The sequence below is a fragment of the Arvicanthis niloticus genome, chromosome 5 (assembly GCF_011762505.2).
Source record: "Arvicanthis niloticus isolate mArvNil1 chromosome 5, mArvNil1.pat.X, whole genome shotgun sequence".
NCBI lineage: Eukaryota > Metazoa > Chordata > Mammalia > Rodentia > Muridae > Arvicanthis > Arvicanthis niloticus.
The window spans coordinates 5,229,518-5,256,631 of record NC_047662.1 but is presented as its reverse complement, the minus strand read 5'-3'; the positions used below and the strand labels follow the sequence as shown (position 1 = coordinate 5,256,631).

The 27,114-nt window shown below is 47.7% G+C and overlaps 1 protein-coding gene and 1 pseudogene across 22 annotated transcripts in view; both read right to left on the bottom strand.

Moving 5' to 3' along the window:
• The window catches only part of Camta1 (calmodulin binding transcription activator 1), an 837,099-nt gene that overhangs the window by 8,570 nt on the left and 801,415 nt on the right, over positions 1-27,114 (bottom strand). For 8 of the 22 annotated variants that reach the window (XM_076933681.1, XM_076933680.1, XM_076933678.1 and 5 more), the window contains 12 exons: positions 22,520-22,671; positions 18,293-18,489; positions 17,846-17,924; positions 16,874-17,189; positions 15,981-16,504; positions 12,027-12,214; positions 11,111-11,357; positions 9,861-9,932; positions 8,566-8,586; positions 7,082-7,275; positions 5,965-6,039; positions 3,382-3,412 (listed from right to left, as the gene is read on the bottom strand). In XM_076933681.1, the coding sequence (XP_076789796.1) occupies positions 3,382-3,412; positions 5,965-6,039; positions 7,082-7,275; positions 8,566-8,586; positions 9,861-9,932; positions 11,111-11,357; positions 12,027-12,214; positions 15,981-16,504; positions 16,874-17,189; positions 17,846-17,924; positions 18,293-18,489; positions 22,520-22,671 (2,096 nt within the window). The remainder of the gene's footprint in view (positions 1-3,381; positions 3,413-5,964; positions 6,040-7,081; positions 7,276-8,565; positions 8,587-9,860; positions 9,933-11,110; positions 11,358-12,026; positions 12,215-15,980; positions 16,505-16,873; positions 17,190-17,845; positions 17,925-18,292; positions 18,490-22,519; positions 22,672-27,114) is intronic. The other 14 variants (XM_076933683.1, XM_076933689.1, XM_076933692.1 and 11 more) reach the window with 8 other exon arrangements.
• On the bottom strand, positions 21,285-21,384 carry LOC117709780 (U6 spliceosomal RNA; annotated as a pseudogene).

The window sequence follows — 27,114 nt, the reverse complement described above, 5'->3', positions numbered from 1 at the left end:
TGACCCATCCTCCATGGCATGTTCCACATTCACTTCTAACTTCTTAGATAACACGGGGCCACCTAGAATCTAAACCTCATGTCACATTTAACTAAAGATGGGGCTAACACATCTGTTGGCCCTTGATGACGGCTCAGCTTTTTACAACACTACTCTTTTAGGTGGGAACAGAAAATGATCCCTTGAATAAAAATGTACAGCAAAACCAATGTCAATCTGTAACCCCCAGAACCTGGTGACAGCCTGCTCCAGGTGGTCCACAGGGCTGCTCTGGAAGGCACAGCTGCTTGGCTGAGGTAATCACTCACCAAAATGCTTGGTTGTTTCTCACAAAGTGAAGGATTGGAAAACCCAGTTCTCCAACACCTGTGGTTTGAATACTTGAGATTGAACATGTTACCTCTTCTTCCTCTAAGGAAAATTCGTTTCAGTAGAAGAGCCCCACCCACCTTTATTAAACTCGAGCAGTAAGTCAGTAATTTCAAAAAATAGGTTATTTAAATACCTAGGTTAATCCTAAGGACCCTTTGATGACTGTGTGCTTCCTGAAGCCCTCTCTGTTACCACGTACAGAAAAATGAGATACCTGTCTAGGATACATGGAGAATGGCCTCCCTCATTTATGAGGACCACAAAAGGACTGTCCTTAAATACAGAGGACAAAACCACTTTGTATCTGGGAAGGGACACAACTTTGTGTCTGCATGCATTTTCAGCCAATTATGTCTCAATACCTTGCCATGCTGTTGTGTGACTTAGTGACTTGCTAGTTTCTTAGTGTATCTCAGTGGTTCTGCAATACCTTGAGGCCAAGCTATTGTGTGATGTAGTGACATGCCAGTTCCTTAATGTGTATCTCAGTGGTTCTGCTGTAAAACTGGGAAACACCACATGGGGCACAGCAGTAATCCATGTGTAAGACAGTACTTCCCTTATACTCCTTTGGGAAATCCTCAAACCTTATAAAAAACATACACTAACCATGTGAATAAAAGTAAATAATTCATTTAAATAATACAGAATAAACATTCTCCCCTAAAGGAAAACTGTTTCTGGGAAGGAAGGAAGGAAGGAAGGAAGGAGGGAGGGAGGGAGGAAGGAAGGAGAAAAAGAGGGAGGGAGGGAGGAAGGAAGGAAAGAAGGAAGGAAGCAAAGCTCTAAACCACACACTTATCATCATAAGTTGGTAACTCCATTTCAGTTATTGGATAAATCAGGAGTTAAGCCTGGGTGAAAGGCAGGAAACAAATGAGCTGCACTCTGGATGCAAATGAGTATGTACTAGTCCTTTCCCAGCCTTAGATAGAGGCTGAACATGAAGACACAGATGGTAATTTTGGGTTACCCTGCATGTCCTAAATCTGCTGACGGCGGTGCCTACCTTTGTGTAGGTCCTTCTGTTGTGGGCCTGAGAGTGAGGCCAACAGCACATTCCACACTGCACCACAAAATGTAACTGTACATTTTCAATTACTTTTCAACATACACACCTCTAACTGGTTTGCTGTACTTTATAAATTAACAAAATAAGCATGTTACTATTCTCTCTGACACGCCATCTCAGGACTATACACTTGAAAGAATGCTCGGCTCCCAAAGAGTTCAACTTGAGGGATTGGGGGGGGGGAGGGGCACCACTGCAAGTTCTTGAGGAAGAGAGAGGGAGAGGAGATCTTATTGGCAACTACACAGAGCCATAGAGAAGCCATTCCTCAGTAAGGAGCTGGATAAATGGTCCCGTCCCAGAAGGAACCTGAAACCCTCTTGGCTCCTCTCTCTCAAGCTCCCTGCGGACTGCATGAGGCATGGGGGATGTTATGAGATTCCAGCTTCCCATGCATGAGTGGGAGTCTCCAGAGTTCATGGCAGAATGCAGCAGGCACTAGAGAAATTAAGTAGGGACTCTGGTTTGCACTGAAATAGCCTTTAGAAAATGAGCTCTCAACAATGATCGTTATCGACATACCAGAAACTACCAAGCTTCAAAAGTGCTTAAGCAACCACTTCCAATGTCAGTTCCTTTCAGCAGGCTCTACAAACTGCATTTAGCATGCAAGATACTAACACTGAGGTAAACTGAGTGCTAGGGCATGCACCTGTCCTCTGGAGGACTCCTTGTTGTTTCTAGTGGAGAGGTGGAGCCTCCTCTCATTTTCTCCTCTATTTCAAGTAGACATGTCTGAGAGGCTCTACCACATGGGGCCTGGACTCTCCATGGTGAACAATTATCTAACACCAAGAAGAGTGGGAACCACTAAGTTACCAGCATTGCTGTGTTTCTGGTTTTGGTTCCAAGTTTTCCCTTCAGCAACTGTTCATGGTTAGTTTGTCCTATTCCTGGATTTAAAGTAGTCACAGGTGTTCCACATGTAAGTCATTACTTGGGAAAAATTTGTAAACTCATTCCTGCACCGTCAAGTTGGCATGGCAGCAGCCTGTACAGGTTGATATGTTATACTGAATTAATTTCCTCTCAGAAAGCTAACAAAGTTAATCCAAATTCCAGCCCAATGGTGCTGAGTTCTTGTCCTCGCTTTTGAAAAGTTTTCTGACATTTCCTTTCGCTGTAGTTCTGATCATCTCAGCTGCAATCACACACGCTCTTGTGTGCAGTATGCACCTACAGACTGGAATCCTATGCTCAGACGTGGGAATACTGGCAGTGTCTACTGACTATTTAGTCAAGACAATGTCTGCAAAATACAAATGCATTTGGAACAGCTACTCCTAGCAGTAACGTGGAGTCTCTAGGCTCAAGGTATCTCACACGTTCTTAGTAAGAATTAGTTTGGCATTGCATATCCAGCTTGCCTTCTGCCGTGTATTCAATGTCCTAGGCAGGTTCTGCAGGGCAGCTTTGTACTTACCTCACTCCACAAGGGAGGAGAGGTTTAGAAACTGAAGCTCTAGGCAGGCTGACAGGGAAGTAGTATCTGTAAATAATTTTTTTTCCACCCTAGCACTTTCTAATGATCTTTTTTGCCTAAGAAATTTTGACCAGTTTTGAGGAAATCTGATGTGACAAAATACTGTAGTTACAAAACCACTTGCTGAATATTTTCCTGTAATGCTGCCTCACGTCAGCAAGAAGGCCTGTGTGGAAGGTGCTCCGCCCGGCCTGAGCATGCTGGGCGGTGGTCTCAGAAGGTCCCTCCCTCACTTCCTCATGCATGTGCACATCCACTGTAAGTGGCCGCTCTCCTGTTGCATAGACAGCAGGGTTAGTACTCAGGGTTAGTTTTTATTTTGTCTTATTTTTCATTCAGAATGGATGTGAAACTTACTGGCATACCTACGCTGCAGCCCCATGCAAGCAAGCAAAAAGCAAAATATTAAAAATGGAAGATAAGGAGAAACTGGCTAGCAGGCAGCTAAACTCACCCTTTTGTACAGCCTATGGTCCACCAGGGGGCTTTAGACAGTAAAACAACACCAGAGAGCTATTAGCATGTGAGGGTCACAGCAGAAATCTTATCAATAGCTTTATTAGCATGTGAGGGTCACGGCAGAAATCTTATCAATAGCTTTATGTCACCCAAAAGACTCTAGTAGGTGGTTTCTCTTGTGGGGAAAGACAAGAACGTGGTGGCATGGATGGGGACAGAAAGAAAAGCCATCAACTTTTAAAAAGCTGTTGTGATCACATAACTTAGAAGTGGGTCCTGCTGGCTTCTCAGGCACTGTCTACCTACCTTGCTGAGAGGGTGTCATCAAGTTTTCTACTTAACACAGACTGTAATGCTTCTAAGAGACAGTAAACATGACAGTTCCTCTTATGAAAGTAATGCTAAGTAAACCAGAATGGCGTGTGCACACCTGAGGTAAAACACAAGTTTAAAATAACCCCCAGGAGAGAGATTCAGGACTTCATGAGGCTCCTTAGTGAAATATGTTGAACAGATAGACAGAAACAGGAAGTGAGCAACGCACACTGTGGGGCCAGCATGCAAAGGCCCCTGCTGTCCGCTTGTGCATTTTTCTATCATCTGAACCATGAAAGAGCAACAGTCTTTATTTTGCTGCAAATGGTGAGCAGAAAGAGCCCCAGACCTGATGCTTTCCTTCTCAGGGGACCTTGCCGGCTTCCCTGAGGATGGGCTGGTTAAAATATGAACTCAGGACAGGTGAGGTCTTCAGCAAATTCCTCTGCTGCTTTAAGGCTGGGAGAGGGAGGAGAGGGAGTCCTCCGTCCAGCCACTTCAGCAGGCAGTCTTTTATGCAATTACACTTCTAAGTATCTTAGGCTTTGACTCACCCACTGTAAGCACAGAACACACCCTCAAAAGAATACACACTGCAAGGTCCGTGAAGGACTCGGGCATCTCTGCTTACGCTGCATTCTTCACATACGTTTGGACTCAAGAAACACCGTGAAGGGAGCACAGTACAGTTTAACCCACGGACGTTCTGGCTTATTGAAAACGACCTCAAAAGCAACATTAGGATCTGGACCAAATGAACAAGTCTCATGAAGTGAAGTGGCTACTCTGCACCATGGGGGCTAAGTGTACTAGTCTCTATGCTGGACAGTGTTTAGGGGGCTCTCATTCTGCAGACAAGCCAAAAAGGGGGAGCTGGACTCATGAGGAGGGAAGAAAAGTGACCTGAGGGAGTCCAAGGTATTTTACTAACCCAAGAAACTCAGCTATTCTGCCAAGTCATAAATGCTTGACCACCAACTGAAAGGCATGACTTAACAACAGAGACAGAGCCTGACCGGCTTGGGGAAACTTGCAGAGTCCCTCTCATTACGTGAGAGCGTACCCTTATAGTTTACTAACTGTTTCCTGCCAGGATGTCTTCAGTCAGTTTATTCACGTTTGTATTTCATGAGCTAGCTCTTAGGGCACGAGGGGCAGGGGAGTGTGGAGGAGGTGAAGGTAGAGGAAGACCTTTTTGACCCAAGGCAAGGAAGAGCAGCCAGGGCATGGACCTGCTGTCTCGGGTTCCATCTAGAGAATGCCTAGCCCCCTAACACGCTCTTCAAAGTTTTCTATTACTGTTGATGTAGTGGCTATTACGCATGTTTCTTTCTACGGTCATATAGATGTGTGTCTGTGTCCAGTAAGAGTAAGTAAGTCAAGTTCCCAGTTAAACTGTAAGTCTCAAAGGCAAGGTATTTTAAAATATTAGCAATGTACAGGGCTTTAAGAGAGAGAGAACCTGACATGAGATCTCTGAGGAATGAGGGGATGGTTAAATAGGAGAAAGAGCAGACAGCGCAGATCCAGCTCAAGTCTGCAGCTCTCAACTACATAGCTTCTGATGCTCTGGAACCCCCCCCCCCCCCACACACACACACACACACACACTCCGTGAAGCTCCAACAGCCACGGCTATGGACTGCAGGCTTCATCCACAGAGAGAAAGCGAGCCTCTCCCTCCAGCACCAGACGTCTTAAGTCTTCAGCAAAAAAGATCACGTTTGAGAAGAAGCTCCTCTAGCAAGGCTCCAGGAAAAGATGCTCTATCCTCGGGGACCAACAGGCTGGCTTTTCCTTTGTGTTCCTGCCCTCTCGGACCAAATCTCTCGGACTGGCTCTCTGTGATAAACTGAATGGAAATGCTATCTTCTACATATCCAGCAGAGGGCACCAGCCGCTTAGTAGAAACTTCCCATGTGAGAGCCTGAATGTTTGTCTTCCTTGATTTTCTGTTTGTTATTAGCAGATTAATGACACACTGTGAAGACCATAATGCAAACTGGTGTATAAATAATAAGCTAAAGAGGAACTTGGATGAAAAGCTAGTCCGAGTAAGTTACATTCATGCCCAAATCAAAACAAAAAAAGCACTGCTGGGGGGCGGGGTCTCCGTGGTCAGACACAACCACTCAAGTCACTGCCACCATCCTCTTACAACCTGGAGTGCTTGCCCCATGCTTGCTGGAGGTTACCGGCATGACACAGAACCAGCAAATGGTTAGAAAGGTCGGGTACAACAATAGATAAGGACTTGGTGTACCTGTGGCGACAGCGACGCAGAAACCTCATTATTTTTCGAGCAGCTTGGTCCTGCTTTTTGGTCAGCAAACTGCTCCTGAAAAAGCCAGAATGTGACCGTCACAAGGAAGGTCCCATAAAGCTTGCAGTGCAGACCCTGAACTGATCTGATCTACAGTGAGAGGAGACTTAGTTAAACGGTGTCACAAATCCAACCGCAAAGCACACATTGCTCCCACAGTGTTGAGATCAGCCTGGGACTCTCCCAAGCCTTTGCTTTGTTTTCTTTAATCTGTTTGAGGCAGTATCTTATGCATCTCAGGCTGGCATCAAATCCACAGTGTAGCTGAGACTTCATCTCCTAAGGGCTGGCAATGCAGGCATGAGCTTCCTTGACCAGTTTGTGTGGTACAGGATACAGAGCCCAGGGCTTTGTACATGCCAGGCAGGCACCCTGCAGACGGAGCTATGGCTTTCTCCCACGTTTTAAGGAGACAATATGAAGACTGATGGTCCCTCCATATGCTCTTACAACTTATTCATTCCTCTGGGTAAGTTGGGGGTTACTTTGTAGGCCAGGTTAGCCTCTAGAGTGTTGGGATTACAGGTGTGTACCAATCATACCCAGGTTTTTTCCAGTTTTTTCTTTCTATTATTATTATTTATTATTATTATTTTTTTTTATGGAAACAGGCCTTCTGGTGCTAGCTAGACTTCTTCAGTGTAGGAGTTAACTCTGAGCTTGATATTCTCTTTGGTTTACTTTCTGTTTTTAATCTTTAGTCTACTATTTTCTAAACTGGAATCACTGAGTCCTAAGTACTCTCCTGAGGTAATTAGGGAGTTGATCAAAGTTCAGAACACAGCAGAGCGACTCTTTAAATACAAACTCTGGTCCTGACAGAATAATTCTGAGCTATACTGAAGTTGGCCAGTGACATAAAAATAACACCGTGAGGCAGATAGAGAAAGGACATCAAAGAGAGACTAACAACTACCAACAAATAGGTACTGTTAGGCAAACTCACAACACCTAGACTATGCTGGAGAGGCTGCCATGCCTCAGGCCCTTCACAGAGGCAGGTCTAGGTACCATGCCAGGCAGTTCCTCCATCAAACCCTGCAGGCTTGCGACCCACCTGAGCTTCTGCTGCACAATGACTGCTGTCCTGCGGGCTGGCCGTCTCCGGCCACACTTCTTGTAACTCCGGTAGAAGTTCTGAATCAGCACTGCAGCGCGCCGGCTCTGCTGGAACCGCTTCTGCTCGTAATAACTTCGGAATTTGCTCTGGATGAGGATTGCCGCCTGTGTCATCTTTTTGTAAAGTGCATACTGCAGGGGAACACAGAAGGAACGGGACAATAACAGCAAGAGTCGGAAGTCTTCCAGGCTTAGGGGGTAAGAACCCCTCCTTCCTCCCTACTGTAGTCTCGGCTAGGAGCCGACCTCAGGATGCCAACAGCAAGCTTCCAGTGCTCTTATAAACTGCAAAGAACTAATGCAGGATGGCCTGCAGGCAACACTGTATCTCCATCCTCACAGGGCAACATATTCTGCCTCTCTTCAAGATTTCCAAAGGCATTTAAAATGTAAAAATTTAAGCTGTGTTAAATTTAAGATGAGAATTTACTATCCAATTTAGAAACACTTTAATTCTTAGTCTGTCTTGAGCCCACTCATATAAAGAGCTACCTAGCAGTCAGCACCTCTTTCTAACTAATTTGCTCCATGCCACAAATTTCTGATGGAGTTACAAGGTCCCAAATACAAGGCTTATCATGAAACGCTGACACTTTTAAGCCATTTCACCCTGCAAAAGAGTAACAACACTCATCAGACCCATATAGTGGGCCTGGGAATGGACCCTGGGAGGCTGTCAGAGAGGTGTGGACCACTTAGGAGCCATGTCAGAGACCTCCAACCAACCTACTCCATAGCCACAGAGCTAAGGAAGAGACAGGAGCCAGCTTTGGCTTCTCAATCAGTCTTGCTGCCCTAAGAACACAAAGCTTGCTACCATGCCACGTGGGAGTTTCAGACACTGAAGTAGTCACACAAAGCCCTTTGCTTACAAGCTGCAACTTACTATTGTTAAGGGATCAACTACCCAGAACCCTATCCCATGCCTAAACACATCACTAGCTGTGTCATGAGGGAAGGAAACTGGCTTCTTGGGATGTCCAAAAAGCAAATCTGCTCTCCCTTGACCTGTTTTACATTCTTTTCCACCCATCCAAAAGTCCTTTAAGGTAAGAACACTGCAGCTTACGGAGGCTTTATGGATCACGTCATTGGGTCCTGAACACAGTGTGTGTTCTGGTCCCTGGGGCCACGGTGAAGCCCACCACAGAAATTAGGTATTTGCTTAATATTCACTAGGTCCAAAGTCACCAAAGCTTTGATGGACTGCCCTGGCCATGAAAATGTCCACCTGTTAACGCCCAAACCTCCTCCACTAGAAAACCACAGGTCCCCAAGGACAGAGCTGGTGTGTCTGGATGGCTTAGCAAAGGAGTGTTTGGTGACTGTGCCATCTGAATGACCCCTCCTTGTGGCTGGTGATGGGTATGACGTTGGTGACTCTTGTGAAATGGTTTATGAGAGGACTTGGTGTATCATTACCTTCAAGGCTATCCATGTCAGCTTGGGGGAGAAACAGAAAATACAAAATTAATGTTAGTTTACCGAATATAGGGAACAAACCAAAAAAAAAAATCCCAAAACCAGTACATCTCCCAACCAAAACCAAAAGCAACAAGAAAGCAGCCTGGCTATATTAACATCTTCCACCTTCCAAAACACCACTCTTAACACTCCTCACCACTTCCGAAGTCAATGCCTTCCATCTTCCTAGCCGTAGACAACACTCACTCAGCAGGCAGCTTTCACTTTTTTTTTTTTTTAAATAAATACCTGCTGCCATCACAGACTTGAAACCTCAATTCTGTGTATGATATAATCTAGTGCTAATGTGAAGCCTGCTCACCAATCACAGAGACAAAGGGACCCTGGTGTCAGCGTTTTACACAATAAACCTTCAGTGTCTGGGATCTTGGACTCAACTGGCCAGAACTGGAACCCTTGCCTCCCTGGCCCTGATAGACTTTAAAGGAGAAATTTGGAAAACAAAACAAAACAGTAACACATGTTAGAAACCAAAATCCTGGGTCAGAGACAGAGCACAGGACCCCAAATTTCTCTGTAGTTATTATACAAGTTAGCACGCAATATCTTTTCTGTAACAATGTAAGGGTTACTCAAGGTCCAAGAAAATAAGTCCAAGTCCAAGGTTTTCTCTCTAAAACCTTTTCCAGAATCGACAGTGTTGAGTACACACGTGTGTGTGTGTGTGTGTGTGTGTGTGTGTGTGTGTGTGTGTGTAAGAGTGAGTTCAGGTTGGCCTTGAACTTGCCATCCTTCTGTCTTAGTTTCCGAGTGCTGGAACTAGAGGCTTGTGCCATTGTTCCCAGTAAAGGGACCAAGGTTTAACATTGAGTCTAAATTCAATGAGGAAGTTTCAGGATTTTATAACCACCATGATATCTATAAACTCTAACATTCTCTTAATTTTTCTGAGCCTGCTTCTTCCTCTGTGAATGGCAATAAAGTTGCTAGGAGTAGCTCTGAGGCTATGGTGCTCCTGAAGACTGACATACCCTGGCTCCCCATGTAGTCTGGCTATCCCACCATCTGGCAGCAAGGCCTCCACGAGACAGGAGTTATTCTTGCCCCTATTGGCTGAAGCTCGGAGGCAGGCCGCTGCTTTCTTTTCCTAGGGTTCTTAATTCAAGTTAGGTCTTTGTTATCAGGAGCTGGAGGTGGTGCTTTTTAGGCAAACTGCAGTGCAGCATCTTCCTGTGAGGCCAGGGCAGCCTGGACAGGTGCCCATCCCTTCTGTGACACACAGCTCAGTTTACCTGTTTGTACTTCCTGTAACAGCGCTGGATGACGGCAGCAGCCACTTCCTGCTGTTCCCGCAGGGGTCTGCCCTGAAAGGTGAAGCAAGGGAGATCAATAAACTAACCTAAGAATTGTCAACGTATGAAGGCGGGAGAGACGGCTCAGCGGTTAAGAGCACTGGCTGCTTTTCCAGAGATCTTGAGTTCAATTCCCAGCAACTGCATGGCAGTTCACAACTGTCTGCAACTCCAGTTCAAGGGAATCTGACACCCTCAAATAATTAATTTTTTTATATATGTAAGAATTGTCAACATACAAAAAGTTAAAACTTTTACTCATGTCATGTACCTGCTCAAAATAAAAACCCAGCTTTACTGAACCACACTGGACAACAGTCACTATAAATTAAGAAAAATAAAATTTCAGAATAAATCTCCAACCATTTTTGCTTTTAAAAGTCAAACCATAGCCGGGCAGTGGTGGCGCATGCCTTTAATCCCAGCACTTGGGAGGCAGAGGCAGGTGGATTTCTGTGTTCGAGGCCAGCCTGGTCTACAGAGTGAGTTCCAGGACAGCCAGAACTACACAGAGAAACCCTGTCTCAAAAAACCAAAAAAAAAAAAATAAAATAAAAAATAAAAAATCAAACTATATTTGGATGTTAGGAGGCCTAAAACTATGCATTTAAGGGGTTTTAACAAATTAGGTATTGCACTACTGATCTTTCAGGTTCTCAAAGTCTTTCCTAAATAATCTATTTTTTAACACCTCTAGACAATGATAAATTCCATTAGGAATATGTAAAAGGTAACAGATTCCCACCCTGCCTCACCCCTACCTCAATAAAAGCATATGTCTAAGATGATGACAGAGTTCTCAGGCTCAGGGCAGCCCACAGTCCTCAGGTCCCCAGGGGTCAGGGCAGCCCACAGTCTTCAGATCCCTAGATCTCCAGGGGTTCAGGGCAGCCCACAGTTTTCAGGTCCCTAAGGGCTGAGGGCAGCCCACAGTCCAGATCCCTAGATCTCCAGGGGCTGAGGGCAGCCCACAGTCCTCAAGTCCTAATTTAGGACCTACGTCCCTTGGGACTGAGGTGTCATCTTACCAACAAAAAGATGATGAGAGCCACCCTACTGGTTTTATTTGACTAAAGCTCCTCAAAGTTTTTATGATAATAATACAATGTAACATAACATCTTCTAATAGACATTTTATCAAACCACAGACCACATGGAAAAGGGGCCGGACGCAGACACTCCTCCCTTACCTTGTACTTCCGGAAGGCTGTCTGGACAAGCCTGGCAGCTTCATAGAGTTCTCTCTGCTCGTGGTCGGACAGTGTGAGCTGAGCGAGCTCATTCTCCACCTTCTCGCTGGTGGACGCACTCAGGAATTCTGACCAGTCTGCCGCAGAGGGAAGGGTGGGTTTCTCGAAAGCCACCTCACTGACTGGAGAGCCTGCGGGACTCAAGCTGGCATTAGAAGACGGAGTTAGGGGCTCAGTGTACGCACTCCTAAGACAAGAGAAAGAGAAGATGTTCAGTGGCTACTTTCACTGTCCAGTAATTAATGCCCCAGTAATTAATAAGACAAGATCCACCGGAAGCTATCTAGGCCGGTAAGATGCATCCACTCTTTGTGGGCAACTAAACACCCTCGACACTTCAGATACACCTCAGTGAAGTTCCCACTGAGTACCTAGTATCAATTTAGCACCGTGCTAAAGACTAAGGCCACCAAAGCTACTACCTTGCCTCTAGGAAACTTTAGCCAAATAGGCACATCCTGGGATAGTATCAGGTTTGTTTTTTTTTTTTTAATGACTTATTTATTTTATGTATATGAGTGCTCTATCTGCATGTATACTTGCATGCCAGAAGAGGGCATCAGACCCCATTACAGATGGTTGTGAGCCACCATGTGGTTGCTGGGAATTGAACTCAGGACCTCTGGGAGAGCAGTCAGTGCTCTTAACCACTGAGCCATCTCTCCAACCCTATACCTTATAAACACTGATGCGGGAGGAAGCAACAGATGGAGAGAGGGCAGAACCAGGGTCTGGAAGTGGCATACTGCCCTGTCCTCTCCTTGGGAAAGTCTCTCTTTACCCTTCGCCTCCCTGCCTCCAGTTAAATCCAGGCCTTTATCTTGGTCAGAGGATCCCAGACTCCCAATCTGCCAACCTGATGTGGGCAGCACTGGGCAGACGGTCAGCATCAGCTAGGTAACTGGCTAGCCAGCTCATTGTACTGCTAATGGTGGCTGGATCTGTTCTTTCCAAGGCTGAGGATTCCATGGGCACAAAGTTCTCTTGCTTGATTCGGTCTGGTGTGGCCTCAATAATGTGCTCCGCCAAGGTCATCATGTTCACCTGCAAACAGAAGGGCCACGTGAGCTTAGGAAAAACAACAACAACAAAACAAACCTTCAAACTCTCATTTTCTGACCCCTGACCTTGTACAGGACATGGAGGGTCGTGGAAGTTGGGAAGACAGCCAACATATGCCTCCATACAATGCACTCAAACAGTATTTTAAGTTAGGATGCGACTCACCCAGAGACCTGATAATCTTCTAATTAGAGTTTGGCCTCACACCTTAGTCACATCTCAGAGAACTTTTGTCTTGGGCCCACTGTCTACTATCAACAGCATCTATCAGTTATGGACCTCATACCTGGTATGGGGAGGGAGGATTCCAGGTAAAACAAGAGCTTAAAAATATTTTGACATTTATTTATGTGCCTGCACACGTGTGGCCAGAGGACAAAGTGCAGGTGGTCCGGGAGATCAAGCTCAATTGAGCAGACAGAGGGCAAACACCTTTACCTTCTGTGTCATCCTGTCAGCTCTAAATATCTATTTTTAACTGTGTCTATGCCTATGTGTGTGCCTGTGTGTGTGTGTGCACGCACGCACATGTGAGAACAGTTGCTCATAGCCCAGAATTGGGTGCTGGATCCCCTGGAATTGGAATAGAGAGCCACCCGGCACGGCGCCCTCTGCAAGATCATCAGCCTCTCTCACCAAGAGAGAGCTTGTCAGCCCCTAAGATGTCATCTTCCCTCACCAATATCCCACCACTCCCCCTGTGCCTTGCCTGGGAAAACCCAGAGCTATGGATAGCAGCAATCTGCAGAACCTTGGCTCAGTTATGCCCACATGCTTCTGGATCTCCTACACTTAGGGGAAGGTTTATGGCCCAGCTCTGGGAAGCAGCACTGCGCAGCATGCAGGAGTGAGAACATGAGCCTAACCCCAGCACACACATTAAAAGGCAGAGCGCAGCACATAAGCCTGCAGTCTCAGTGTGGGACAGGCAGAAACAGGAGGATTCTGGGTGGCTTACTGTGAGGTCCTGCCTCAGGACGTTAGTGGGGAATAGTGGGAGAAGGCCTCCACCTCAGCATGTGTTTATACACACTCTCGCACATGTACACTTGCAAAAATAAAACTTAGGGTTAGAGGTGTCTTTTTAAAACTCCTTGTACACCTCTTAAAAATGGTAATCAAAACTGCAACAGTTTAAGTTTTCATCCTATCCTCTGGCTCAGTGGATGGGTGTTCTGAGAGGAACCCCACAGAGGGGGAAGCACTGCCCTCCTACCATGAGGGCAGCTCAGAAAGTTACTGTGCTATGGGTTCAAGCTTTGTCCACTGGTTCCCCGGCACGGGGAGCTCACAGGAGGCTGTGAAACCTTCAGTAAGTAGGGTCTTGCTGATGGGAGTAAGGTGACAGTAAGTGTCATCGACTCGACGGAATCTAAAAGCACCTTAGAGAAGCCTCTGGGCATGTCTGTGGAGAGTCATTTTGACTACATACAATTACGAAGGAAGACCAGTCTTTACTGTGGGTGGGCTGTTCTCTGGGCTGGTATCCTGGTCTGTGTACCATAAAGAAAGCAGACCTGTGTCTCTTGACTTTGGCTGTAAGGTAAGCAGCTGCTCCAAGCTGCCTTCAACTCCCAGCCACTGTGGACTGTGTCTTGAATTATGAGCTAAATAAACCTTTCTCCCTTAGGTTGACTTTGTCAGAGTGTTTTATCACAGCACCAGAAGAGTCTAAGGCACACACTGTTAAGTGCAGGCCTTTGAAGGCATAGCTCCAGCTCTGGCTCCTGAGCATGCTCAGTGGGTCCCTGCCATGCCCTCAAAACGGCCATAAACTCTTTAGCCCATTCTGCACCAGGTATTTTGGTCACGGCAACACAAAGACTTAGAAGACTACATCCCAGTTAGATGAAGCTTCCAGAAAAGCAAAATTCTGGGAATGAAATCAGATCTGGGTGGATGGTGCGGTTGGGACAACAGAACTGATGCAGGAAGCTGACTGAAGACTTTGTTGACAGTCAGACAACTATCTAAAGTGGGCTAAAGTGGATTTTACAATCTAAAAATCAGGACCCCCCCCCCCAGCCAAAGAAACCTATTTTAAATGTCTAAGATAAATTTTCCTCAATAAACAACTATCTGTGACAATGTTTCTATAAAGGTTTAACTAAGAAGAGAAGACTACACTGAACGTAGGCACTGTCACCCCATGGGCAGGGGTCACCGTAAGTAAGTAGAAAGTGAAGGGGACCAGCAAGCAGCTGCTTCCTGACTGCTTTGCACAGAGCAGACGCCTCATGCTCCTGCTGCCCTGCCTTCCCCAGAACAATGCATTATACCTTCACACTGAACCAGAAATAAACACCACCCCCTTCGGCTGGTTTTGTCATGCCAAGCAGGAAAGTAACCACCACAGGTGCCACCAGAAATCGTCCATAGCAAGGACTTGGCAGATGGCAGCGCAGAGCAGAGCCAGCTGCTAGTTTGTGTGATGCGAGTTTTACCACATCGCAGCTACGGTCATTCCTGTAACTTTGTCCACGGCTCCTTTCATGATTTATGGCAGATCCAAGGTTATAACAAAGTTTCTGAATGAGCACAAAAATAGTCACCATCTGGCTCTTAAAAAAATACCCAGCCTTCTGTCTACAAGCCTTCTGTTTGACTCAGGCTGGATGTGGTGGGATGTACCTCTAACCCTAGCCACTTGGGAGGCTGAAGTTGGAGGTTTGACACCAGCCTGGGAACTTGATGAGACTGCATCTCTAGATTAAGTTAAAAGGGACTGAGAACTGTGCCCAGGGGAGTGTGTTTGCCTCAAGTGTGTGAACCCAAAACAGTAACTTGGCAGGCATCCTCCTGGCTACAGGGTTGTCGGTAAATCAGTGGTGGGGTCTGCCACCCACCAGGAGCAGGGGCTATACTGATAACAGGCATGCAGGCTTCTTGTCTTCACAGAAAAGCAGAGAGCTCCCCCAGGGTGATATGCTCAGGCGTGACTCAGCAGATACACCTCTCTAGGACCTGCTGGCAGGGGACTGGCTCTCCCCCACCCCAGCATCGCCCCTTAGGCAGGTGGGAGGTGCTCTATATCTTTCCTTTTATTTGGGGGATGCTTCAAGAGGTATCTGGAAACAGGCCGAGGAATAGAGCATAGAAAACCATGCTCCCTGGTTGCCCCTTTTGACTGCTTCTGCATGTCTGAGTTTGATGGATTTTGTCTAGTAGCCTGGTGCCTTGTTTAGTCTATGACAGCTCTAGTGTCCTCAGAGGACTCTGCTTCCTACGTTCATGACAAGGGCAGTCAGTTATTAGCTCTGGAGGTATTTCACTACATGCCAAGTGAACCTCAGGCCACAGATGCCCTTCGCAACGGCTAGATGACGGCCACACTGGTCAAAGTCACTCAGATAATCCAAATCCTGTCTGCAGGCTTCCCTGCTGACTGTTTTTAGGGCCTTGACTCTATTATAACCAGTACCAGAAACAGTAAAGCTGCCGTCCTGGATGCGGGGGAGCAGGACATTTATTAGAGTGTGGTAAGTTTAGCTCTCAAAGGGCTGGTATTGAAGGGAAGGCTCTGTTAAGGGCCTGTGGTCAGGCCCTACTCATGGTGCCTGATTTGCAGAAGGAAAACGTGGTCCCAGGGGAGCAGACAACTTAACATCCCCCCGAGCAAGATGAGATCGTGAACCCTTTCCTGGGATGGGGATGGTTGGGTGTATGGGGGCATAAAACCTACATGACTCTCAGAAGGGAACTGTGATTTTCCAGGGCCACTGGGAGGCTCCAGCTTCTTCAGGCTTACCTGAATATCATCCATGGGCTGGGAGCACTCCTCCTGCTCCGTCCTATCCCGGTAGGCCCCCATCTCTGTATTCACCACCTCTCTGTTAGCCAACATCAGGACGCTCATTGGTTCCCTCGGACGCACCTGTGAAGGCGCCGCGTCCTTTACTACACTGGTCCCCTTCGGATTTCCAGTCACCTGTACTGTAGATACACCAATGTAAAGATCTTTGGAACTCCACTTTACTACGGGCTGAGATGCAGACGCCTGGGAGGCTGCAGTCTCTGGAGTGGGAGGGGAGGCTTCCCGGCTGTACTCCCTCACTCCTTCACTGGGGCTGATTGTCTCGGGGGAAGACTGCTTAGACCTAGGGCTCTGCTTCCTGATATTTGGCTGCTCCAGACTCAGTGCAGTGCAGAGCAGCTTCTCCTGCCTTGCCTGGAAGGGCTCGGGGTTCAATTTATGCTTTTTGGGAGCCGGATAATCTTTGTGGCCCTCAGTGCTGTAGTAATTAGAGGGTTCAGACCGAGGTCTTCTCAGCTCTGAAAAGTACAGTAGAAAGGACAGTCAGGTCAGGTGATGAAAGTAGGAATCCTAAAGAATTAACACTTTATGCCTGGGCGATAAGGAGGCAAAGCTGGAGGACAAGGCGCGTTCCTGCGGCATAAATACTCCCAGCAGCATAGACTGTACTCGGATAATCCGCCTCCAGAAACTATGTGTTTCCTATGCAAACAGACTTTCCATATTGGGAGGGGCACTAACTATTTTTAAAGGAAAACCAGAAGCAATATGTAGCCCCCTCCCACCAACCCTTAAATGTTTCCTACAGACTCCTCTTCTAAGGGAAGCTGCAGATAGCCAATGGGGGAGCCGGCAAGTTCCCAGATGACACCCTCGTGAATTTGTACCTGGATTAGTGCTCGCAATGACGGTGACTCCTTTGGGTATCTCTGGAGGGCTCATGGCCTCCCTCTGCCACTGGGCCATCCAGCTGTCTGTGCTTGGCTCTTCGCTTGGGGCACAGTGGATCCGGGAGGCCTGTCCCAGTTGGGCCTGCTCGTCTCTCTGCAGGTGTTCCAGACACTCTGCCAACTTCACGTGGCCCCTCGACCTGGCAATTCCCAAAGGCAGCCGTCCCAGAGAGTCGGGGATGGAGATGGCCCGGCGGTCCCACTTGTATAGTACCACAGCCGCTTCCAAGTGCCCTAGGGCACAGGCCCACATCTGAAAGCCAGGCAGACAGGTAGAGGAGCTCAACAGGAGTCCCTTTTGCTGTTGCTAGCAGCAGAAACACTAGTCTGTTGGCACCCTCGGCAGGGCCACTGGATAAATGATGCCGTCATGATCTTCTCTAATGACTGTCCGATTCCAACAAGAAACAATAGTGTGCTTCTCTGACACCCCCAGACTTTATAAATTCACTTTCCTACGTCAGATTAGAATTTATCTTTCTATAATCTTCAGAAAGGGTCTCACTACAGCCCAGGCTGGCCTTGAACTGTGTAGTCAAGGATGACCTTGAACTTGTGAACCTCCTGACTCCATCTCCTGAAAGCTTATGTTAGAAGCCTGCACCACCATCACCATCATACTCTGTTTTGAGTCTCATCTTTTAAGTGATAGTCTCAAATCCCATTGGGGTCTGGAGTCCCTGTGTCAGTTTAGAGAGGTGGTTAGGGGACTAAACAAGCTATCTCTCTCTCTCATTCATTCATTCATTCATTCATTCATTCATTTTAAGATGTAACCTGGCTGTCCTGGAACTCATTCTGTAGACTAGGCTGGCCTCGAACTCACAGAGATTTGCCTGCCTCTGCCTCCCAAGTTCTGGGATTAAAGGTGTGCGTTATCACTGCCTGGCTAACAACCCTCTTCCTTACCAGAGGAGTACAGGAGAAGTGGTCCACGTTTAGGGGATCAACTTCCAGTTCCAAATCAATGCTGTCTGCATGCTTTGTGCTGTCGGGGACAGAACAGAGGTTACCACGTGTTAGCCCGTGGCAAAAGCAAACACCAGGACAACACAGAACCCATGAGAGTGAAACCAACTGGGCACCTAGCCTCCCCAAGGTGAAGAAATAGGATTCTAGACTCAGAGAGCAGTTTGGACCCTATTTAGCAGGAGCCCAAAGGAAGCGGAACACCTAACATCTCATGTCTCACTCAGGAGTCTAGGGCACAAGACCACACTCTTGGAAACTGTCCTGGGAAAAAGCCCTGGCTCACAGGCCATGACACACACTGAGGGAGCAGATTCCTAGCCACCAGTGGGAAAGCCCAGGAAACAGGGCTGTGGGGATGGCCAAGGCCTTTGTGACCGGCCTTACCGCCATTTGATGAGGGTCTGGATCAGGGTGGCGTAGCCCTGAGCAGCAGCCAGGTGTAAGAGGGTCATTCCACGGAAAGTCTTCGAATGGATCAGATGCTTGGACTTGGCCCAGCAGGCTCGACTCATCATCTTTTCACAGACAACCACCACACGGCTCTCGAAGCAGCTCCCTAGGGTCCCCGCGCCCGACGCACACTACGTCATGAGAAAGTACATGTTACATCCAGGGCCCCAGGGCCCCAGGCCCTCTTCCACGCAAGTGAGACAAATGACACCAGCAGTCAGTAGAAAACACGTTAACAGTGAAAACAAAGAAACCTTAAGAACTAGAGCCGGGGCTAGCAAGATGGCTCTGAGGCTGAAGGCTCCTGCTGACAAGTGTGAGGATCCCATTTGATCCCCTGGAACCCACACGGTCAGCTGCACCCTGGCTTGCATGCACATACACACAGTCTTATTTTTAATTACATATGTATTAATTATGAGCACAGGCGTATGGCTGAGAAGGCTAGAATAGGAAGCTAGGTTTCCTGGAGCAGAGTTACAAAAGCCACCGCCAAGGGTGCTGGGAACTGAACTGGGTCCACCGCTAAGAGCAGAATCCTATCTGCAGAGCCATCTTGTCAGCTGCCCTATAATTTTTTTTTTTAAAGAAATACAATAGACAGGCCAAAGGTCTCAACACTACACAAAGAAGTACAGGCAACTTCTGAATGGTGAGAGTCGGGGGAAATGGTCTCCCCAGGACTGAGCGCAATGACCAGTTAAATGGCAGTCCTAGAAGCAACTGACAAAGAAACTGAGCAGGTGTTAGTCGTGCGCGTGCGTGCATGTCTGTGTGTGCACATGCGCGTGTGTGCATGCATGTGCGTGTACACATATACACATATGCATGTACTGACAATGAAAAAAAGAGGCCGTGGAATTAAAAGAAGCGGAGAATCTGGGAGGCTACAGGGGAAGGACGGGAGATGACGTAATTATGTTTGGATCTAGGAAACCGCAGCTTTACATGGGTAATAATGAATTTGATATATGCAGAACTTCTATTTTACTGAAATGTTGCATTTCAGAAAGGATTTTGTTTACGTTGAGAGGAGGAGGCGAAGCAGAAGAAGCAGAAGCAGCAACAGGGGAAGGGGAGGGAGAGGGGGAAGGAGAGGGGGAGGGGTAAGAGTTGGGGTGGGGGAGCCAGTGAAACAGCACTGCATGAAGTGGAGGCACAGGTGACTTGCCATCCTCCGAGTAGCTATAGTGACAGTGACACATTGCTGTGTCTCAGGGGAGTCACACTACTGAAACCCCTCTAGCCTCTGGAGGGCAGCAGCCACCACAGGCATCTCCCATCTAGTTCACAGAGACAGCTGACTCCTGCTTCTTCTAAAACCAAAGGATGGGGTGTCACTTCAATGTGGAGTTTTCTTTTTAAAACAAAAAGTACTTAAAAGTATCCAAAACCCTTTTTTTTTTTTTTTTTTTTTTTTTTACTTTTTAGAAAGAAATCATACATGTAAGAGTGTTCTGGTAAGAGTGTTCTGTCTGCATGTGTGTGCCCAATGTCCACAGAGGCCCGAAAAACTGGAGCTACAGCTTGTGAGCTGCCACATGGGTGCTGGGATTCAAACCCAGGTCCTCTGCAATCGCGGTCAGGGCTCTTTACCACTGAGCCATCTCTCCAGCCCTCTTTTTTTTCTTTCCTTCTTTCTTTCTTTTTTTTTTTTTAAAGTTCTTACCAACTTTTAAAAAGTGCAAAGGGGTACATGAGAGAGTCTGAGAGATGTGCCATAAGGGTTACTAACCGTAAGGGCCCATGGAACCTAAGTTCACCAGCTGGCCACGTGGCTTCCTCGCTGGGAACCAGAAAAGGAATAAAAATCAAAGTCGGTAACCCCAGCAAGCTGAGTCCCAGGCAGCCGTCTCCAGTTCAACCGCTCTTAGGAAGTGGCACATCTGACTAATCTCTGGTGACACTGTAAAAGCCTATTTGTTTCTGGCAATAAATTCCACATAATCCACATAGAACAGAAATAACACCGTTCTTCAGTGTTCTTTATTTCTAAATCTTAAAAAAAAAATTCCAAAATTTAAAAAGGCAGACGGCTGATGCAGGGTCATCTTCCCCGGAGCTGTCAAATCATTCCAGAGAAGAAGGCTGAGCCAACCCAACGTGCAGCAGACTGACCTTGACCCAGGCAGAAAGCCTGTTCTATATACACCGGACAGACACGTTTATAGAAACATGGAACCCATCAGCCAGTGACTGAGCAGGGAAAGTTTCTGATTAAACACAAGCAGCCCTATCTCTGTCGTAAGTAGCAGACACTACCATTTATTGGAGGGAGAATACTTCACAGTAGCTGTAGCTGACACTGGATCAGATCGCTGAGGGCCAGCTGTCGTATGGCTGAGCTCAAAAATGTGCTAAACTGTTCCCTTTCTGCGGTGTTTGTATGTGAAAAGGATTTCACGGGAACCTATCATTTGGCCCTCACATCAATATAAGGATTACTTGCTTTACAAAAGCTTAGCATCAGGTAAAAATCAAAGCTATCTTGGGCTAGTTGTAATGGTGTAAGCCTTTAATACCAGCGTTTAGGAGGTAGGGGCGGGAAGATCTCTTGCGTTCCAGGCTAGCCTTAACAGTAGTGTATTACATGTGGCCTGAACCACCAATTTCTGAAGATGAGAGACATTACAAGAAAACTGAGACTTTTTTTGTTAATGCTTTGCTTTCATCTGTTATTAGTATTAAGAATACTGGTGCTCGAGAGATGGCTCAGCAGTTAAGGGCACTGGCTGCTCGTGCAGGAGTCAATTCCTAGTACCCACACACGTGTAACTCCAGTTCCATGGAAATCTGAGTCTCTCTGCTGGTCTCTTCAGGCACTGTGTGCACATGGTACACACACACACACACACACACACACACACACACACACACACACAGGCAAAACACCCATGTGCATAAAATAAGAAGTGAATTTTTTTTTTTAAATATGGAACGCTTCACGAATTTGCGTGTCATCCTTGCACAGGGGCCATGCTAATCTTCTCTGTAATAAGAAGTGAATTAAAATATCGCTAGCGTTTCCTATCTTCAAGGTTTGCAAACAAACAAATAAAAGAGGAAATTTGCCAGGTGTGGTGGTGATACACAACTTTGACCCCAGCCCTGAAGAGGCAGAGATGGCCAATCTCCAATGAGTCCAAGGCCACCATGGTCTACAGAGTGAGTTCTAGACCAGCCAGGGCCCTAAGGAGACCCTGCCTCACCAACAAAAACAAAACATAACAGAAGGAAGGGCTTGGGAGGAGAGAATGAATTCTGCACAGGAAACCATCCTTCACAGTTAAGAACAGGAAGGGGATTTCCTTGTGGCTTCCAGGCAGGAAAGGACTCGGTAGCTGAGGCAAGAGACACCACCGGGTCTTCTATCTCGGGGTGTTTTTATGAAAGTTTATTCTCAAACTTTCTCAAAATGAAGCCCCTAGACGGGATGTCCTCAGAAGCTTCAGGAACAGTAGTTTAACAGCAATACTTGGCCATCTCCTCGTGTGGACACGCGATACATTCTTTGTGCAGTATATGAAGTGTGACTGGACTGATGGCTCAGTGGACAGCGGTCCTTGCCATCACCCCGACAGCCTGCATCCAATCCCAGAACCAAGGTATTAGGACAGCTGTCCCCTGGGCCTCACGTGTGTCATGTACACAAACAGAAATGAAGAAAATAAAATTTAAAAAGAAAAGGAAAAGCATTGCAAGAGATGACCGACAGACACCATGCCGTGCCTCTCTGGACAACAGTCCTCGGGCCATTTTCTGAGTTCATCTTCCAGGGGCTATAAAAGGCTTAAGGACTGCTGGATTGAACTATGCTCTTAAATTTCTCAAGATAGGCATGAGATACAGAATAGGAAGAAGAGGGACTGGTTTAATTCAGAGTTCTGACAGATGGGTGTCACTGCATCACCCTTTGGCCACTCCTTCCAATTTCCAGGGAACACAGTGAGATCTGAGACCAAGAGGGACAGCTGAAAATGGGGCTGGAGACTAAGGGTCTGTACCTAGGCCTCTTTCACACCATGCAAACTGAGCAAGGGCACCACGAAGCAGAGCTCTGGACAATGACATCTACAGCAGCAGGGAGGACACGGGGAACAGGTGCCTCATGCACACATGAAACACCGAGCAAACAGAAGCTGCCGCCGCCGTGGGACCTACCTGGGCCTGGCCACCTCCAGCACCGCTCCCACTGCCGCTCCCGCTGCCACCTCCACTGCTCCCCTGCTTGTGCTGCTGGGAGCCGGTCATCTCAGCCATCCTCCTTTCCATCTGCTCCAGCCGCTCCAGGATGGACATCCTGAACTGGTTATCTAGGGTAGAACAGGAGGCGTGAGGCTGAGTTCTAGAAGAAAAGCATCTGCCTGTGGCCTATGCCAGCGTGTGAGTGTGGTGTCCAAAAGACTGTCACAGCAGCTCTGCCAGGTGAGGGACTACGGCAGGCCTGTCTCCCCAGCAAGGCAGGCAGGCTGTCTCTGCACACCAGAACATAACGTTTACATTACAGAAGCCCACAATGCCCAGAGGAAGAACCAGAAAAAAAATTCCTCTGTGTCAAAAACCTCAATTTTGTGTTCCTGTTTCACTGTTTGTGGAATTCCCCACAGAAACCCTGAGGAGATTTGACAGAACACCCCCCCACACACACACACACACCCACAGCACTCCACCACCACTACCCAGGGAAGACACCGGAAGTGGCTATGATGTAATATAAGCTAGTGGGAAAAGATTTCAAGAAAGGAGGCGGGAGAGTGTAAGGTTCCTTACAGAGTTTAACACTCTCAGTCAGAGACAATCACACTGTTCAGTGCTACCTAAGAGAAGCAACAGGCCGTCACTGCAGGAGCTGGGACTGTAATTCAGAAAGTATGACTCTATACAACCGAGTAAAGACCAGACAGTACATCTGTAACCCAATCTGTGTGCAAGCACACACGCAGGAAGAATGAGGATACGCCACAGGAGTAAGAAGGCTCCCCCAAATCATTATGAAAGTCATCGGCGCCTATATTACTGCCACAAGTTTTGGTAAATATGGTGCCAGGGGTGCCAGTAGCGTTGAGGAGGGCAGAAGAGGTGTCTTGCTGCTGGAGTCCAACCAGAGTGTGCAAATGAGGCAGCCAGTGCATGTGACCAGGAACGGTGGTCAGGAAAGGTGACCCTTACATCTGGCCAGTGTGAAGAGAAAAACCAGATACACAAGCCAGAAATAAAGGGCCCGAGGCAAGACGCACAAGGAGCGGTGGAGGGGTGGGCCAGAGAGGTGGGCTGCTCAGAACCCTGCTGTCCTGCCGGCTAACTGCACAGCAAGGATAAACCCCACAGCACCCCTAACTCTCAGCTCTCCAGTGCGAATCACCTCAGTTCATGCTCAGAATATACTATGCCCTAAGGAAGCGTTCTTGACATCAGCTTCTCAAGGTGAACCACGGTCGGTCGGTCATCAGGACCTTGCTAAAAGGCGGTTATAGCCCATTTCTCCTCAAAACTTTGAAAGACACAGCTCCATTCAGAACACCGCCATCCGAGTCATAGAAAGGCTTGGAAAGCGTAGACCTGTCAGTGTTCCCTGCCACCCTAACGGTAACCTCAGACTTCTGAGTGGGGCAGCTCACGTGCAAGAAGGAACAAAAGGCAGAGACAATACTCCAGGGTGGCACCCCGCCCCCCCCCCCCCAGCCTCACTCAGCTCTTCACCAAGCAGGAGGCAGGTACTCTGCCTTACTTTACAAATTGCTGCACTCAAGGATGGCTCCTCTCTCTGGCCACTCAAACACCCCAGGAAGGAAATATTAGAGGAAGACAGGCACAGGCAGGAAGTGCCCTGAGGAAACGTACCTCTTCCTCAGGAAACGTACCTCTTCCTCAGGAAGCGTACCTCTTCCTCAGGAAACGTACCTCTTCCTCAGGAAACGTACCTCTTCCTCAGGAAACGTACCTCTTCCTCGGAAACTTGAAATACTAACTTTCCATCAAAGTCATTTTACTTTACTAAACCAAAGAGCAAGAGGGAGACCTTTTCCCAGTCCCGAAGTCGCCTCCACAAATACAAAAACAGAAAGCATGGCGCTCTCAAATGGGAGAGCCTCCCCCATCTCTGCTCTGACTTGACACAGCTATCTTGGGGGATTTCATCTTAGTATTTACACACGTGAGTAACTTGGAACCAACACTGTCTGGGATGAAGAGAGGGTGGGGAAGATTACCAGAGGAGCCTTGAGAGTTTGGATCCCAGGAACACAAATGGTACAGGAAACTCGTTCCTCTGTTGGAGGTCAGCTAAAGACAGAACTCCACCCCTGGGTCACGGCTCAGCCCGAAGCAGCAGCCCCACTATCCTGGGACACTGCAAAGGCTCCTGCTTCCTTCCCGCAGTGCGGTCCTCAGCTTCACCTCCATTCACCTCTGGACCTGCATTAGGCTCCCTCCCTGACTCAACGCGGCTTAATTCTAAACTCCACGGCTCCAGCACTCCTTCATATTCCGCACTTTCCCCAAGCACTGTGGACCCAGCAGCCAAGATGAGCTGCTCCTCAGGAGACAAAGTCACAGAGGCTCTGAAAGCCCTGGTTACATCCACCCCGCGACAGCTACCAGTCTCCTGAGGAGCACAGCTGAAGGATGCTGTGCTAAGGGTGCTCACCTGCCTGTCCCTCCTGCCAGGCCCACACTAGAGGGACACAGGCTCTCCCGACTTGTAAAGACCGAAGACTACACTGGCTTTTAAGCTCCAGAAACAGGGCTGCCCTGTTGCCATGCAGTGAGTACTTATATATTGATAAGCTACTCTAAAAAGCACTTCACAAAGAGACCCAGCCTCTGAACCATGAGTCAAATAAACACCTAGTCTTCATAAATCATCCAGTCTCTAATAGGGCTGCCTCTGTATCCATGTCCTCTGCTCCCGTGGGCTCATTTGAAAGATGCAAAGTACTTTTACTAAATAAAGGTGGAGGGGACAGGGGAGATGCTCAGTCCGTGGAGCGCTTGCCCTGTGAGCATGGGATCCCCTCTGTTAAGCTCCGGCTCCACGTTGAAGCACTTACACACATACATAAATCAAAACATAGGGCCCGGGCCTGGTAACTGGCTGGCCTATGATCACAGCTACCTAAGAGTCTAAGGCAAGAGGATCAAGCGTCCATAGCCAGACTGGGTAACTTATTAACACTCCGTTTCAAAATTTAAAAGACCTGATGGTTCACGTCTTTAATCCTAGAACTTAGGAGGCTGAGTCAAGCAGATCTCTGGGAGGCTAGCCTGGTCTACATAGCAAGTTCCAGGCCAGCTAAGGTTACACAGTGAGACCCTGTCAAAGAAAAAACAAACATCAAAATGCCCAGGGCTGTCTATCAGTGATTCGATACTTGCCTTTCGTTATAAGCCACCAGACCCCCATCCCACCAAACAAGCTCAACCGAGCACACTGAGGGCGTATGCATCTCTTGTTGTTATTCCCTAAGGACGCAGCCCATTGACTGGCAGCATTTACCTCCTATTAGATAAGGCAAAGCACCGTAAGACGGTGAAATGCACGGGAGGACAAGCACAGGCTCTGAGCAAACACTTTGTGTAGGAGACCTGAGCATTCTTGGGTCCTGGTACCTTCAGGATGTCCTGAAGCCAATGCACCCTGCGTCCTGAGGAGGCACTAGACTTTATTATCTATATAGGAAATAGACTGACACTGGCGGCTCCCATTTTCAGAGACCGCTGGGTTCTACTCCTAGAGTCTCTGAGCCCACAGGGTGCATTTCTCTCAAGTTCTCAGGGATGCCGGGGATGTTAGTCAGGACCACATTTCAAAGAGCCCGGCTCAGGTCCTGGCTTGCTTCCACTCTGAAAGAACACCCCTCTTCCACCCTGTACTTGGATGACAGTCGCCAGAAGCACAGACTCCTCCCAGCCCTGGGTAAACATGCACACCAGCTCTGTTGAGAATTGGGGAGAACTGGGACCCACACCTTTTCCCCAAGTGCAGAGCCAACTCGGACCTGTCAGTACTTGAAGATGTTAAGATCCACTCCGCCCCCACTCTTACTCTGCTCTCTAACCCAGCCAACTACTACCCTACGTTCCAGTTGTTTCTGACCAGCTTCTATTCAAGGTGGGATGTGTGCCCAGGTGTGAGTCTCTGCCTTTGCAAGTCTCTCAACTGACCTACTTAACTGCATGGCTTTGGGAAAGGGAAGGTCCTTTAGCTATCACTGGCCGGCCTCACAGAACAAGCGTACTCCATACACTTGCTCTGCAGCCAGCAGGTAAATAACCTGGCTGACTCACCCCTGCTCTCGTGAGGACTGTGTTCTACCTAAACCCACATTTTGCAGAAGTGGCATTCTTTGATGGGACATCAGTGCCTGGAGGAGTGAACACAGGAGAGATCAGAGTTCTTGGCTGGGCCTAACTACGGTGTGATCCGCCTAACGCCTCCTTTCTCTCATCAGTAAAGCAGGGGTGCCAATGTCTATCTGGTACGGATTAAATAAGCCAACACGAAAATCTAAGTGAGGAGACTTCCTTCTAAGTGTGAACTTCCGTCACACTGGGTCTTCTCCCAAACCAAAGCTGTGGGGCCTTTAAATCTATATTTAATGTGTGTGTGTTTGTGTGTGCACATTTTAATGCTTTTATTTACATATCTGTAGCAAAGACCACAGAACTCCCATTAGGTCCCTTGCCCAGTTATCCCCAAAACTAACATTTCCCATAATGCCTGTGTTAAGATAAAGTAACATCACTATGGCCCTGTT